At 45.1% G+C, this 16,946-nt stretch overlaps 1 protein-coding gene across 4 annotated transcripts; it reads right to left on the bottom strand.

Annotated features, from left to right (window-relative positions):
• Positions 1-217: 217 nt before the first annotated feature.
• On the bottom strand, positions 218-15,619 carry TIGIT (T cell immunoreceptor with Ig and ITIM domains). Of its 4 annotated transcripts, XM_009200019.4 has the most exons (5): positions 15,415-15,619; positions 12,615-12,763; positions 10,852-11,184; positions 8,976-9,082; positions 218-596 (listed from the first exon to the last, which is right to left on the bottom strand). In XM_009200019.4, the coding sequence occupies exons 2-5, from the start codon at positions 12,673-12,675 to the stop codon at positions 360-362; spliced, it is 738 nt and encodes a 245-aa protein (XP_009198283.1). In that variant the 5' UTR covers positions 12,676-12,763; positions 15,415-15,619; the 3' UTR covers positions 218-359. The 4 variants fall into 4 exon arrangements, with proteins under 4 accessions (XP_009198283.1, XP_009198281.1, XP_017810661.1 ...); XM_009200017.4 differs by lacking the exon at positions 15,415-15,619 and having other exon boundaries at positions 218-593; positions 12,615-13,619; XM_017955172.3 differs by lacking the exon at positions 15,415-15,619 and having other exon boundaries at positions 12,615-13,499.
• Between the last annotated feature and the right edge of the window lie 1,327 nt (positions 15,620-16,946).

Genomic DNA, 16,946 nt, shown 5'->3' with positions numbered 1-16,946 from the left:
TCATCATCAACCACAAAACCTTGTAGCCCAAAATGCTGGCCAATGCCATTAAGAGGAATGTGTCTCTCAGAGACATAGGATCTGCTCAAACTGCCAGATTTAAAATCAGGTCAAGATATTTTTTCAATTTTGCATTTATTATCAAGATCCATGTTACTCACCCTAGGCCTGCCATAATGCATAATGGAATAGAACAAAAAGGCCAAGGAAATGAAGATAGAGAAGAGGATGACATTTATTCACTCAACTGAACACACACGCGCGCGCACACTGATGGCGAATACAGCTGTTTATATATTAGTCAAGACATCTATAATAGTCAAGACAAAAGTGTATCTTCCAGAACATGCCTCTGTTTGCTAACCAGTCTCTGTGAAGAAGCTGCAGCTCCCCAGGCTTCTGTAACTCAGGACATTGAAGTAGTCATGCAGCTCGGCACAGTCATCTCCCTGCTGCTCTCCACAGAGCCCAGCAGGTGCAGCTTCTGCCTGGACACAGCTTCCTGGGGGTGAGGGAGCACTGGGAATCTGTTCTTCCTGTCCAGTTGATTTTCTCCGGAGGCCACTTTCCACAGAATGGATTCTGAGGGATTTCTTCTAAAATCATACAAACTACAAAGTGAGTATGTGGCGATGTTATTCAAAAGTTACTCCCCAGTATGACATATATTGAGAGTTAATGTGATCTCTCTCATCCTTTCTTACACACATGCACACTGGCAAACTTGTGTTCTTACCAACACCAGTTCCTTAACCCTTAATTTCTCAACCGCATTACAGCTAGATTTCAATGCTAACTAGTCCATGGAAACTGCACTTACTACATATACCACGTGCCACACACCTTGTTACTTCCTGTTCACTAAGCTTAGTGAAGCAGCTTTCCGTTCTCTATTTTCTTTTGCTCTTTACTGCACTTGACTCTGTTGACCTCTTCCTTTCTGAAATGCTTTCTTTCTCTGGCTCCTATGGCATCACTCTCTCCTGATTCTCTTCTCCTCCTTTAAACCCCCACCTTCGTCTTCAGCCAGGCCTGCCCCTTTTCTCTTTGCACATCAGCTCCCGAAACCATGGGGTTCCCCTAGGGTTCTGCTCTCTGCTTTCTCTCACACTAAACATGCTCTCTGAGTTACTTCATGAGTATCTACTTTCTTATATCTACAACCACCATCTGTCCTCTGAAGATGCCCAAATCTCTATCTAAACTGGCCCAGGCTTCTGCCCTGAGCTCCAGACGCAGGTGTCCACCTGTTCACTGGGCATCATCACCTCATGACCCACAGCAAGCTCAGACTCAACTTGTCTCAAAAGAAACCATCACATTCCTGCCCCAACAAACCACTCCTGCTCCTATATTCACTGCCCTGGTTTATGGCACCAGCTGATCAGAAATATGGAGGCTAATGTTCAACTCGATTTATCTACAAAACCTTATCCAATTTTAATCCCAGGCAGTTCTGAAATCTACTCCCTCTTTTCCATCTCTATATCCATGTCTTCTCTCTCACCTGGGCTTCCTCCTCACTGTCTCTGGACTCCCTCTTACTTCTAGTCCAACTCCGCATGGTCACCAGCGGAGTGATTCTCAAAACCAACAGTTGGGTTAGTCCATATTTCTGCCTAAAACTCTTCAATGGCTCCCACTGTGTATAGGAGGGTGCTTAACCTGAGATGCACAGCTGGATTTCAGGAGATTTGTAAATTGGATAGAAAATTTTGCCTAAAAGGACATTCTTCCGAGAAGAAAATCCATAATTCCACTACACACCCCACAAGAAACTGTGACGATCTCCAAAACATCCCTTGTGATGATCCCAAAAACATCCCTTATGATGGTCCCACTCACTTTCCAGCTTACATGCTAGGAAAGATGCTAAATGCCTTACATTATTATTTGACTGAAGTTTTCTCATGACCTTATGAAGGTAATGCCATAATTATCAGCATTTTACAGATGAGAAAACTGAGCTTCATCAAAGTTAGGTAGTATAGCTACTCAAGAGGTTGAGTCAGGACTCAAACCTAAGACTGCCTGATTCCAAAGACCATGCTCCTAAATAACACAGTCTACGGGCTCTCAAGGTCTGCAGCAAATGCTGTTGTGCCTGTCATAGGTAATTTGAGGTATCAGCTTAACCGGATTAAGGGACCTGAGAGAGCTGGTAAAGCCCATTTAGGGTGTGTCTGTGAGGGTGTTTCCAAAGGAGATTGGCATGTCAGTCTGAGTGAAGTGCGTGGGTAAGAGCCACCCTAAATGTAGCCAGGCACTATCCAGTCACCTGGGGGCCTGCCTCTCCCAAAACAGAAGAGAGGCAAAAGTGGTCTTTCTCTCTTTGGAGTTGGGACACACTCTTCTCCTCCTGTCCTTGGACATCAGGACCCCAGGCTGCCTGGCTTTTGGACTCCAGGACTTAAAACAGTGCCCCTGACCCTGTGTTTTCAGGTCTTTAGCCGTGGACTGAGAATTACACCAATAGCCTTGGTGGTTCTGAGGCTGTTGGACTTGAACTGAGCCATGCTACCAGCATCCCAAGGTCTCCAGCTTGCAGACAGCCTGTGGTGAGACTTCTCAGCCTTTACAATCACACGAACAAATTCTCCTAATAAATCCCTCCTCATCTATCTATCTATCTATCTATCTATCTATCTATCTGTCTGTCTGTCTGTCTGTCTGTCTGTCTGTCTGTCTATCTATCTATCTAATCTATCCATCCATCCATCCATCTCTCCTATTGGTTCTGCCCCTCCGGAGATCCATAACTAATGTACAGTTCCTGCTCAGATCTCTTTACCTGACCAGCACTCCCATTTTCCAGATGCTTGGACTATAGGCTGTGAGCTCACAGCAGCTCCTTCTCTACAGAATTGTTCTTGGGCCCTCCCTGGTGAGCAGCCAGAGGTAATGACTGACCTAGGTGGATTTTGAAAAGGCCAGCTCTCTGCCTAAAGGTTCAACCAACTCTGTGTACAATTCTTGCTTCAGCCAAGTCTCCAGCTGAGACCATATCCATGCTGAGCTTTCTTCCCTTAGCCCTCCCTATACTGCTTCCTTCACTTCCTTTCATCTCAGAGCTGTCCCAATAAGTCACTCTCACCAGAATTTGCATGTCAGGCTCTATTTCCAGGGACCTGATCTAAAACAGTTGCTGCTGGGAACAGTCCTAGGAGGCAGCCTGTAAGAACAGGATTGCGGAATGGGATCACTCGCCTGCTAGATGGCAACACAAACCCCATGACTGGTGATGAAATGAGAGGGACACAGATGGATGGGAACTATGAGCTGGTACAATGACTCTAATATTTGAGATGCATAGGGTAAATAGTTACTGTTAGAACTCTGGAATTGGGTAAACAGTATAGGGTAAATAGTTACTATTAGGACTCAAAATTGACTTTTGCTAAATTGCACTGATGGACTAAAGTGAGAAAATGACAGCCTTAGACCTATCAGCAACTCAAAGTGTGAGAGTTAAAGCTCCTCCTTGGCAGCATTTAAGAGACACTCATCTCTCCACAGCTGAAGACCAGGTATGGTACGTAAGCTAATTGTAAGAAGGGCAGGACTTTAAAGACGGCTGGATTCTAAGCCGAGGTAAATTTTCTGTGCCAAAGCTAGCATCTTGATAGTAGAGGAGAAGTCTCCTGAAACTTGGAATGAGGATCTCTGGAAAGATGCATTTGAGAGCCATGAACCACCTGCTTCTCTTATACCATCTGGGCTGCAAAAGTGGCCCACTTCCCCTTGATGGAAGAAAATCCCTGCTGGGCCCTGCCTCTACCTCCCCTACTGGCCATCAGACCTGTAATTAGGGTAAAATCTCAGCCCACGCTAGTGGAGGAAGTGCTGGGTCTGCTAAGAAAAGAGAAAGGTTATATACTAAAGGACCTGGCTAACATATGCTGGCAGGGACTGGGAGAAGATGCCTAGGCATGAATTCTGAAGGTGATGGATTGTGGTGTAAGATAGAACATAAGACTGGATGAGGGATAATGTATCAATATTGGAACACTCAATATTTAACACCCTCACAAGGGCCCAGGAGATGATTCTGACATACTGCTGTCAATAGAGATGACGATACTGCTTTGGCAAACTATGGAAAAGGGAAACAAAAGGCTCAGAGAAGCAAGAATGCTAGAATAAACCTAATAAATCAGAAATTGGCAAACTCAGTTTTGTGGGTCAAATATGGCCCACTGATGGTTTTTGTACAGCCCTTGAACAAAGATGGCTTTTATATTTTAAGTGTTTTTTTAAAGCAAAAAAAGTTTTTAAAAGTAATATCTTCTGCACAGCAAAAGAAATAATCAGCAGAGTAAACAGACAGCCCACAGAGTGGGAGAAAATATTTGTAAACTATATATCCAACAAAGGACTGATATCCAGAATCTACAGGGAACTCAAACAAATCAACTAAAAAAAATCCCATCAAAAAGTGAGCTAAGGACATAAACAGACATTTCTCAGAAAAGGATATATAAATGGCCAATAAACATATGCAAAAATGTTCAACATCACTAATTATCAGGGAAATGCAAATCAAAACGCAATACCACCTTACTCTTGTAAGAATGGCCTCAATCAAAAAATTAAAAAATAACAGATGTTGGCATGGATGTGGTGAAAGGGGAACACTTTTACACTGCTTGTGGGAATGTAAACTAGTACAACGACTATGGAAAACAGTGTGGAGATTCTTTAAAGAACTAGAAGTAGAACTACCATTGAATCCAGTAATGCCACTACTGGGTACCTACCCAGAGGAAAAGAAGTCATTATACAAAAAGCAGCACAATTTGCAATTGCAAAAATATGGAACCAGCCCAAATGCTCATCAATCAACGAGTGGATAAATTGTAGTGTGTGCGTGTGTGTGTGTGTGTATGAATATATATGTATATATATTCATATATACACACATACACACATACACACACACACACACACACACCCCATGGAATACTACTCAGCCATAAAAGGAACAAAATAATGGCATTTGCAGAAGCCTGGATGGAATTAGAAACCACTGCTATAAGTGAAGTAACTCAGGAATGAAAAACCAAACATCATATGTTCTCACTCATAAGTGGGAGCTAAACTATGAGGACGCAAAGGCATAAGAATGATACAATGGCCGGGCGCGGTGGCTCAAGCCTGTAATCCCAGCACTTTGGGAGGCTGAGGCAGGCGGATCACGAGGTCAGGAGATCGAGACCATCCTGGCTAACCCGGTGAAACCCCATCTCTACTAAAAAATACAAAAAAACTAGCTGGGCGAGGTGGCGGGCGCCTGTAGTCCCAGCTGCTCGGGAGGCTGAGGCAGGAGAATGGTGTGAACCTGGGAGGCGGAGCTTGCAGTGAGCTGAGATCTGGCCACTGCACTCCAGCCTGGGCAACAGAGCGAGACTCCGTCTCAAAAAAAGAAAAAAAAAAAAGAATGATACAATGGACTAATGGACTTCGGGGACTCAGGGGAAAGAGTGGGAGAGGGGTGAGGGATAAAGGACTACACACTGGATACAGTGTACACTGTTCGGGTGATGGGTGCACCAAAATCTCAGAAATCACCACTAAAGGATTTATTCCCCAAAAAACCTATTGAAATAAAAAAATTTAAAAATAAAAATTTATAGAATGACAAACTAATATTTTGTTACACATAAAATTATATGAAATTAACTTTTTAGTGTTTATAAATAAAGGTTTGTTGAAACAAAGCCATATTCATTCATTTATATATAATCTATCGCACTTTCACACTACAATGGCAGAGTTGAATTGTTGCAACAGAGACCATATGACCTACAGACCCAAAAAGATATACTATCTGTCCCTTTACAGAGACACTTTGCCAATCCCTGTACTGAATAATTTCCAAAATCCAGTAGCTGATTATGTTGGCTCTTCTAGGGAAGATCCAGAGAACATCCCTTAAGATAATAACAACAATAAGGGGGAAAAGGAAAAGGAAAAAGAAAAAGAATGTCCCTTTTACTAAGCTGTAAAAGCATGTGCTAGGGGAGCTCCAGCATCATTGAGAAGTTTGGTGGTATCTCTCCTTTACAGGCTAGGGCTAAAGTAGGAGATGCTTTTACAGAACTGGATCCCTAGTAGCAATGAGGATGAGGAGATCCCAAAATAGTATAGGACAGGTAGCAGCACTTAAGAAACAAAATGGATGTAATTACTGCAATGGGAGCCAAGAAAGCCTGATCCGTGGGGATATTAAAATGGTTAATAGAGCACGGTGTGCCCAGGAGATATACAGCTGGGCAGCCAAGAAGGGTATTGCTTACATACATAATCAAAAGAGATCAAGACTACAAGAGAGAAGGCTGAAGCCAGCCAATCCCATGGAAAGTCAAGATCCTTTGTCCAGCTTTCATGTCTATGAGCACTGCTGGTATGGATACCATCCATTTGCCTCTTGGCTCTACTCTCTAACCTTCTCCACCCTATTCTGTGCCCTATGAAGACTGTACTAAATGTACTATATCAATGAGTCCCCTTGTCCTCCAACCTAAGTTTGAGGTCAGCCAATGCAGAGCAACAGTAGGGGAATGGAGAGAGGAACGAGATGAGGGTATGTTGTTCCCTTTGTTCTCTCAGAAGGGTGACCTTGGACTGGTTGTGACCCTCCAGCAAAGACTACGGCACTTCTGAAGGAGACCCCTCCACATAACTCTCTTCTTCCAGGCTCCAATAATTAGCCCCTCCCACTTCGTCCCCTTTGAAGAACTAGGAATGGTCACAACACCTTGCTACTCCTCCTTGTGGTGTCCTTACATCCTAGTAGACTTCTGGAAATTCTATTATTAAACTGTCTTCAAACAACCCAGTTTGAGAGTACTACGTGTTCCCTGCTGGAACCCTGAATAATGCAAGTATAAAATGCTTTGAGCAAGGAGAGACAGAGAGAAGACTGGCAACTATAGCCAAAGTACAGGAAAGATGCAGAGAGGACCTGTACTACACAGTAAGCAGTGGAAATGTTAGAGAGGGCTGGGAAATCAAACACTGTAGAAGGGGGGCAACAGGACTTAATAGATCTCTTCACCTTTTTCTCTTTCTCCACCCTCCAGATGACCAAAGTTAGTCCAGGTGCCCAGAATGAAAATTAACCAGTCTTGAATCTTCAACAGAAAAAGTTGTTCAGCTCCTTCTAAAGGGCCTTTGATTCTTTTATTCCAGACTATCAGGACACTGCTAACAGCAGAGAACCTGTTCACCAACCACCATAGCAGCTCCATTCCCAGCTAAGAGATCAACTTTCATCTTCTTCACCTCCTCCCTCCATTTAATCATTTCTCTTGTCCTCACCTTCCCCTAGAGGGTTCATTTCCTCATTATGTCTACTGTGATAGCCTACACATAAATGAAAATATTATAGATCATTGACCTTCCCAATAGCACCAGCCATATATCTCAACCACTGCAGTTCAACCAGGCTGCAGAATTGAGTTGTTAATTGAATGGAATTAGAGTTGGAGGAAAAGTGGGTTAGGATCTCAGGAGGTGGGTCTAGGGTAAAGGTAGAAATTACATACTTGTGTTTCCCAAAATATTTATGTGATGACTTGAATTAAGGTGACCTGGGCTGAGCTGACTTAAATGACCCAAGAGATCAGACAAAACAAGGAGCGGAAATTCTTTCACTCCTCCCAATCAATACCGGCAGCTGATGACACAAATTTCACTGATATAATTCTTCATTTTTTATAAAGATTTTACATGAAATATGCCACTTATTGATCACAACTCTATGATACAGAGCAAGCCGAATTATAATACGGCTATGGTTTCAATGTGTCCCCCAAAAGTCCATGTGCTGGAAACTTAATTACCATTGTAATAGTATTAAGTGGTAATGCTTTTAAGAGGTGATTAGGCCATGAAGGATCTGCCCTCATGAAGGGATTAACGCCATTATCTCAGGAGTGGGTTAGGTATCATGGGAGTAAGTTCCTAATTAAAAGGATGAGCTTGGCCTCATTTCTCTCTCTCTCTCATATGCACTCATTCATTACATGATGCCTTCTGCCATGGGATGAACCCTGCCAAATGCACCATGCTCCTGGACTTCCCAGCCTCCAGAACCACGAGCCAAATAAACTTTTTTTCTTTATAAATTTCCCAATATATTGTATTCTGTTACAGCAGCAGAAAATAGACTAAGACAAATCCCCATTTTATATATAAGGAAATGAAGACCTTGGAAGATTAAGTAACTTTCTAAAAGCATACACTCAGTGCCAAAACTAGAAACTAGATCTTTCAATTCCCCATTCATTACTCTCAGCCACATACACTCTTAAGCTACACAGAGGATTTACAACCTGCTGATCTTGCCATGCCCACTTTACCACCAATTTTTTTTTTTTTTTTTTTTAGAGATGGAGTCTTGCTCTGTTGCCCACGCTGGAGTGCAGTCGTAGCTTACTGCAGCCTTAAACTCCTGAAGTTAAGTGATTCTCCCGCCACAGTCTCCAAGGGGGTGGAATTACAGGTGTGAGCCACAGCTCCTGGCCTAGCCCTACATTTTTGGAGTGTTTATTTCTCATTCTACAGACATGCTGGGTAGCCTAGTACTACCAGAGAGTTGTAAACATCAAAAGAGCAAATGTGCAGAAAACTCTAGCACATATAGATGCCCAGAATGCATCAAAATCATAGTAGATAAATTAAACTCTCAGAGCAGTGGCTGAAGGGATAAGCAGAAACCAGGAGTTACAGATGACAGCAAGATGGGTAGGAAACAGGTCCAGCTGTCCAGGAGGTCCCTCCCTACAAGAGGGACAAGGGAAGAGCATAAATAACTGCACTAATAGGCAGAACAAGTGCTAGGGAAAAAAAGGCACAAAGAGCACTGGGGAAGATCACATCTGGGTCTCTCTCTGGGTGGAAAGACAACCTGAAGGACCAGGGTGGCAGCTGTAGGGGTGCCCATGACTGAGATGTGCAGCCAGAGCCATTACCTTTCTAGCCAACACGACCACCACGATGACTGCTATGCAGATGACCACCAGCATCATGGCCATGGCTCCAAGCAATGGAATCTGGAACCTGGCACTGTGCTCAGCCACTAGAGGGAGGACAAAACAGAGATGAGTGGCAGAAGCTGGAAGTGAAGCTGATTTCCCCAGGGCAGCCTGAGCTTCACGGCAGAGAGGTAAGTTTTGATCAGGCCCTTTGTGTAACCATGGGACTAGAGCCTTTAAGCCCAACAGCAGAGTATCCATCTGGCCCATCATGAAATCAATGACTGATCTTTTGAGCAGTGGTGTACCTTGTATATTTGACACCAGAGCAGGTCATTTTAACACTCCTTTCCTCTATTTGACAAAATCATTTTTGGTAATCATGAAATGAAACAAATAGTAGTTCCAGAAAAAAACTCAGAAAGTGAATATTTGCTTTTATTGAACTTCAAATATGAAATCCCATCAATAAAAATATTTAATTCAAAATTAAAGTTAACATTAAATTACAAAAATGAAAAAAAGCATGTAACCTTTTCCCTTAAGCCTATAACACTTATTTCCAGATACACTTATTTCCAGCTAGGCTTGAAACCCTGGATGACATGAGGCTCTGGAGTCTTATCCTTTGCTGTTTTCTGAGCATCTGACACATAGTGAACACTCAGTAAATATTTGTGGCATAAGTGAAATCAAGAACTAGTGAATTTCATTGAGAGATAACATGTAAGTGGAAGCAAGAAGATGCAGGAGGGGAGTTTTGAAGAGATGAATAAGATCTGATCCCAGAAGAGCGTGAGAAAAAGAACACCATCACCCCCATGCACGCCGTGCTGAAGGTGGGTTTCCAGGCTGCCCCAGGAGCTCAGGCAGCACTCAGGTATCCAGGGGAGTCTTCAAAGGAGTAGGGTGTGGCAGAAGCCTGACATCTCGTCCCTCTAACTAAGGGTTTGGGTTGCTAAAAGGTGGCTTAGGAATCCAAGCCATAATAAGAGAAGGGTGGTGCCTGCAGAATTCAAATTCCCCAGAACATGTTCCTCCTGCCTTGAGGGACTCAGTCACAGTGGGCCAGGACAGCTCCTGGTTAGCCACAGCCATACAGTTAGCACTGGAGGAAAGAGGGCAGATGGAAAGCAAAGGGGTGGTAGGGAATTTAATCTGACATTAGCATCGCATAAGGTCTTATATTCATCCTCCTTTCACAGATGAGAAAACTGATACACAGAGAAGCTAAGAAATCCTGTCTGAGGGCAACAGCAGAGCCAGGATTTGCACCCAGACTGTCTGGGGTCAGAGTCTGAGCTTTTAACCACGGTGCTATACTGTCTCTCAGATAAGAATCCTTTTCTAACCTCTGGGAATTGGTTTAAATGTGCAGGTGGATAATGAATATGAGGGCATTTTGGAAACTTGGAAGTACCACACAAATGTAAATTATTGTACAATTAAACTTAGCACAGGCTGTGCTTTGTTTTTAACCAGCTCTAATCTTTATATACTTAGGGGTTAATTCTAATTTGCACAGTTGATACTAAATCAGTAAATGAGAACTTTTGCATATGACCTCATCAACTGGTCTTCCTAGGAAATATAGGTAAGATGTGCTTCTTATGTAAGAACAGTGGCTCTCAGTATTGGCTGTCTGTTAGAATCACCTGGAAATGCTTTTAGAGCCTACCCCTGTTTAGCTCTGCTATTAGGGATTCTGACTGAATTGGTCTGGGTGGGGCCTCGGCATCAGTAGGATTTAAAATCACCTCAGGTGATTCAAATGTGATCCCGAATTGAGAAGTCTTGCTGTGCAGTGATTCGGGATTGCATTTTCTATGCTAGAGGGAGAGGTTTATCCGCCAACTTGCTCCAGCAGGAATACCTGAGCTTTCTAGGACCTCCAGGAAGATTCTCCCTGTGTAAGTCCCATCAGGGTAGGTGTGATAGGTGCAGAAGTACTCCCCTGTATCATTCATGGTCAGCGACTGGAGGGTGAGGCCCAGGCCAGGACCCGGGGCCACTCGATCCTTGAAGGCTGGGGAGATGTGCCACCCCAAGTCAGCATTACGAATGGCCAGAAGCGAATGGTCATGCTGCTCCCAGTTGACCTGGGTCACTTGTGCCATGGTGGAGGAGAGGTGACATTGTAAGATAACAGAGCCACCTTTCTTTGCAGAAATGTTCCCCGTTGTTTCTATTGTGCCTGTCATCATTCCTAGGGAAGAGGACAAAGCACATGTGAGTCCTGGGTCAGCAGCTGGCCTTCAACCTTCCTAGAAAAACTCTAAGGGGCTTTGAGGCCACAACTGGGTTTTGGAATGATAATTTCTCCAGTCCATCCTGTTGCTCCCCAATAGAGGCTGTAATTATTTCCTGTTTCTTGCATTTCAACAGATGCTCCTCTCCATGCCTGTTATTGAAGGCTCCCAGTCCCCCTCAGGTTGTCTTTCCAGTCTTCTCATCCTTCTCCACACATCTCTACTCCAGCCCAGCCCAGTCCCTCTCCTCCCCACCCACTGCCCTATGATTCCAGAGCCGACTTCTGCCCCACTTTACGCCCCACCCACAGGAAGGCTTGTCAAAGCTGAACTCCCTCCCCGCCTCCTAGAAGACCCCAGCCCATCTCAATCTCCCTTTTCCTTTCACATTCACTGCCTGTATTGTACAATTAGCACCTTACTAAATGCCTGGCTTATGACTACACAACTTAGCCGTTGCCCCCTCAGCATATTCTGCTGTGTAGCTTCATGGCTAGCTTGTTATTTTCATAGGCCTATTTTGTCTACCCACTTAGAATATAAGCCCTTGTCAGCCGACACCACCTCTTCTGTTTTTGTTTTATTTTGTTTTGTTTTTATGTTTCTTGCCGCAGCCTAGTTCTGTGCTGGATGCATTATCCTTTGAAATAAAACATAAAACCTTGCTGTTTGGCTGATTGTCATTTGCAGTGCCTGAAAAAACCTTCAGGTAAGCCAAGAAATCCACTAGAAAAGGAAGCTTAGCAGGAAACCCTGCTTCTCCCAGGCACAACCACCCTCTCAGCACTTAACCTCTCCCCAGCACCCCTGGGCACACCTCCATCCTCAGATAGTTCAGAAAGCAACATAAAAACTACTTTATACCATGGTTTTTAAATGTTTGTGTTCCCCTCCCTCAGAAATAGTTGACTCCGATTTTTAATATAGAAGAAATGAATTTAACAAAAAATCGGTCTCTAGTGGTAGAATCTCTGGAATCTGTGAAAAAGACATTTTCAATTCACAGAGAACTTATAATGTTTTCCTGGAAAGTTCCTCAAAGGCAACAGAAAAGAAGCCGGAGCAGGAATGAGCTTCTGAAAGCAAACTGGCAATGCCTCCTGCCCAGCCCTCCTTCTTCTCCTGCTCCTTGTACTGGCCAGTCAGGCTCCCCCAACCCCGAGAGTCTACAGAGTCCTTCATCTGCCACCAAAAACAGAACCGCACCTCATTCTCAGAGATTGTCCTTTCTTACATGAGAGTACACAGGACCCTAAAAGCTGCAATTTCTTTCTCTCAACCAGCTGTGGCATGCTCTTGGCGTCTTCCCTACACAAGCACCCAAGTCTCCACACCAAGTTTAGCCTTGTTTTTCCTCCCCGCTGCTCTGCTGGGTTTCAGGCCTTACCTGAGGCGAGGGGAGCCTGCCTCAGCCCCTGGGCCCAGATCAGGAAGAGACACCACCGCATGCTTCTGCCCAGAGGGCCTACAGGAAGCAGATGTGGCCTCTTCTGCCACCGAAAGTAGCCGACTGCAGATAGGACGGTAAAACTGAGCCTATGAGAAAAGACAGTCTCAGAAAAACCAAGTTTGGCAAAAACCATGTTAAAAACACATAAAGTTTTCAACAAATACACAAACTGCATAGGGGGAGCCACAAGAAAGGCCATGAAGGAAACATTTAAAAATAAATGAAAATTGTGGTTAGAGGTACACTCGTCTTTGGACTATAATTAGTCAATCTATTGTTTTTAAGTTCTGTCTTAATGTATTTTCTAAAAATCAACCTGTATTCAAAGAGCTCAAGGGCATCTGTGTAGTGCCCAAGTTCTGAATAATCTGCTACTGATGAGGAACTGTTGGCTGAGCTCCTCCGGCATCCTCCTGATGAAGAATGTGCAATGATAAGAGAAACTTATAATTGTAGGGACTTATAGGCCAGGGACTGCACTTGAAATCTAATGAACAAGTGAACAAGAAGCATTTACTTGAGGGATGATACATGGATGGGACAAAGGTCTTGGACAAACACAGCAACTTTTTCTTTGAGATCTTCCCCTCGAATCTTATTTCTTTTGTCTTGTTTATCTAGACTGAGACTTCGTTGAATTCTGGCTTAGTTTCTCTGGTGCAGTAGGATCAGAGGAGATTAGAGGAGTGAGCTTTCCTGTGCACACTGACCTCATGAGAGCTAGAAATGCAAAGAAGGGTGAGCCCCTGGGGGCTGACCCAGGAGAGGGATTGGTTGACCTTTGCCTGGAGCTCCCATCCCATCATCAGATCCTACCATGGACCCATCCTTCTTTCCTCCCTCCCTCCCTTCATTCATTTGAAAGTCCCTGAGTGCCTACAAAGCACCAACCTCAACACCAGGCTCTGAAGATATGAGAGTAAATAATCACAGCCCCTACCCTCAAAGAGTTTACAAAGCTTGTTCCCTGGTGAACTCAGTCAGGAGAGGGGGTAGAGGATCCACGTTCACCTGCCTCGCAGGCTCTCAATACAGTTACCTTGGTGATGCTCCATGTTGTACATCCTGAAAATCTGCATCTGCATCCAGAAGCATCTGAAGCCTGGTGCCCTGCCCCCTCCATTCCAGCCATGCATCTCTAGCATTTCACACCATCCAGGCTCCTGCCCTCCTCCCTTGCAAGGTTTTCTATCTCAGGCCAGTCTTCTCCCCTCTCTGGGTTCTGCCTATTCCCAACTCTATGACTTGTATACCCCTTATACCCCACCTTCAGACCCTTAGACAATATATGCCTTACCAGCTTCTCTCTGCCTACCCAATTCAACCTGTCCTTCAAGGCTCACATCAAGAGATGCCTTGCCTCTCAATAGCTACCATGTCTTCAACTGAAGGAGCAATCATACCTAATGTGTGTACAAGGGAAGGTGCTGAGGTTGAACTGGAGGGATGCTTCCCAAACTCACTAAGGCCAGGGAGCCAGGAGTGGCAGGGCCAAGAGCAGCTAGTGGGACTAGAGCACAGAAAGTGGCGGACACTAGTATTTGGGTTATAAAAATTTACAACGTGTGTTTCCATAGTGGGGGTGGGTGGGAGCCAAAGAGGTGAGACCTGTCTTATGAGCTATCTAAAGAAACTTAGAATTGGTTTTAAACAATTGCTAAATAATTTTTCTGTTTGTTGCTAAGTAACCAGTCCAAAGAGGAACATGGTCAGGTCCATTTTGATCAATGGTGCTCTCCAGGGGAATAATTAACAGACTGGGTCCAAAATCATCCTTTTTGGTGACCTTGGAAAACTTTCTCAACCTCCTGAAGCCTCAGTTTCCCCATCTGCATATAGGAATAAGAGTACCTCTTTCATAGGGTTGTGAGGATTTAATGAACTAGTGTTCGGTGAAGTGTTCAGCACAGTGCCTGGAACATGGCAGGGGTTCAATACATCAATAATAGTATTGATAACCATATTAATTAAGGAAATGAAAGGAAAATCGGAGGACAATATCCCTATCTATATAATGTGCTTTGCCAAGAGTAAAATCCTTGTCTCCAGACTCCAAGGCCAGGGTTCCACCCAACCTCTTCATTCTGCCCTCCTTATCGGATAGAACAGGAGGACAGGATGTTTCTGCAGGAAAGTGACCACTTGCCAGCTAGACTCTGAGGCTGCCTTGGAGGAAAGCAAATGACAGAAGTCTCTTTCCTGGGAATCTACCCCAGACCCCCCAGAGCCTCCTGCAGAGACTCCACAGGGAACCTGGCTGGTTCCCACCCACTCAACACCAGCCCCCAGCACTGAGCGGCTCAGCTGTGAGAAGCAGGCCTGCTCTGAGAGCGCCCGGGGCCACCCTGAGCCTTCAGGGCTAGTCGCAGGGATCTGTGAGGTCCGTCAGGTGCTGACTCACATTTCCATTTTAAAAATGCTAAAATCAGCCACTGTGCTTTATTCTCCCCTGACTTTTGGGGCTGTAAGTTGGACAAGTGTGGTCCGCCTTGATGGAACTGGGTGAGTATAGGTGCTGAAAAGGAATGTCACGTTTGCCTGTGAAAGGAAGAAGTGCTGGCCTAGACTGTGAAACCCCCTTATAATAGTTCACAGCTGGGCCTTCCCCCAGCCCGCCCTGAGCCCTGTGAAAGTCCCGGGCCAGACGCACTTGAGTCCACAGCCTCCAACCACAGGCACAGTCCTGAAAACCTGTGGCCCTCAGCCCTCAGCCAAGCGGGGCTGGGAGCGGTGGTACCTTCCGGAAGATCCGTGACTTGTACACGGGAAACACAACCTAGGGTTCTCCCAGAGCACAGACCAATCTCCCGGCAGTGTCTTTGGGCTTCTGCTTCTCCAAAGTCTTCCCTCTGGCTCAGATGTGGTAGGAGAGCTCCAGGGCTGTCACAGCTGTCTGAGGCCTCCTGTCTCTGCCTCGAACAAGGGCAACATCCTGCAGCAGGAGGGGGTCGCGCTCTCTCCTCCAAGCTCCCCACTCTCCGCTCTGTAGAGCAGCGTCTCCTGGTGGCAGGTTGTATTATGGCGGGGGGCGAGAAGGCCCTGCCTCCTGCTGTAGATGTAAGAAGAGAAGGGCGAGGAAGCACGGGAGCCCTGACACAGGGGAGACAAGGGGACCTGGCCGCCCGGGGCACCAGGAAGGGCTCGTCCTGTGTCCCATCACCCCGAACTGCCTTGCAGCCTTAGCCAAGCTTCCTCACAGTGGGGCGGTCTGAGTAATGGAGTTCCAAAGCCACTTGTGGAGAGAGCTGCCTCAGAAAATCAGACTCCACTCGAAAGGACTGCCCATGATCTGAGGCTTATTAAGCCGTGGGACTTGGCTGACACTGGAAAATACAAATGAGGAGAACTTGGGGTGGGACCGCTGACTTCTGTTTGTCAAAGCTCCCTCCCGTGGGGTGACTCTGAGGATCTATCTCCTCCATCCTCCAAGGCTGCCAAGAAGTTCAACCGACTATAGGAAATTTCTTCTTCCCAGCTGTGAAAATAGGACAGAGTCCCCTAGGATAGGTTGGAATGCAGAGTCAGAAGAAAAATCTTTGGAAAGAGGCAGCTGATCCTCTCAGCTTAGGCCTCTCCTGCCGCCTCTCTTCACAGCCCTCCTACCCACCCACATTGCTTCCCTCTTTCTCCTCCTCCATCCTAGATGGAATTAAACTATTGTATAATTAGAAAACTTGTTAAAGCAATGATACTTGTTAAGCATTCTTGACACTTGTTAAGCAATGACACTTGTTAAAGGTAAGGCAGCCTTTATTCAGTACCATCACAGTAGGTATAGAGACCAAGGCAATGGGATTTTGCAGTGGGGTAGAGACTGGGCTCAATTCTGAGTACAGCATGGGCAATGGGAATTTATCACCAAGAATCAGGGTGGAGGTCAGTGGATGGAAAAGTGCTAAGAGGAAACATCACGGGTAAAGAAGATTCTGACTAAACTGACCTAATGGGATTCTTGCTAAAGACAGGCCAGGGTAGATCAGACATAACCTGAGAAATGGTGGAGGATGAGAAACCTGGTAAGATATCAAGGGTGATCAGATATAGGGGGACAGGGATTCTTGAGAAACTGACTTATCCTTGTTCTTGGCTAAAAATGGATTTTACAAGGAAGTGCATGGATGGGCCTAGGAAAATGTTCAGGAGCCTGACAAAGATTGGTCAAGCAAAGAATCATTGTCACTCTCAATCCTTTATGCTATCAATCCACCCCAGTTTTTTGCCTTGGGAAAGGTAGCCTCTACCCCTGAACACTTCCTTCCTTCTTTCTCC

Source organism: Papio anubis, chromosome 2 (genome assembly GCF_008728515.1).
Source record: "Papio anubis isolate 15944 chromosome 2, Panubis1.0, whole genome shotgun sequence".
NCBI lineage: Eukaryota > Metazoa > Chordata > Mammalia > Primates > Cercopithecidae > Papio > Papio anubis.
Note: the sequence above shows the minus strand (reverse complement) of the source record. Positions and strands in the feature narration are given on the sequence as shown.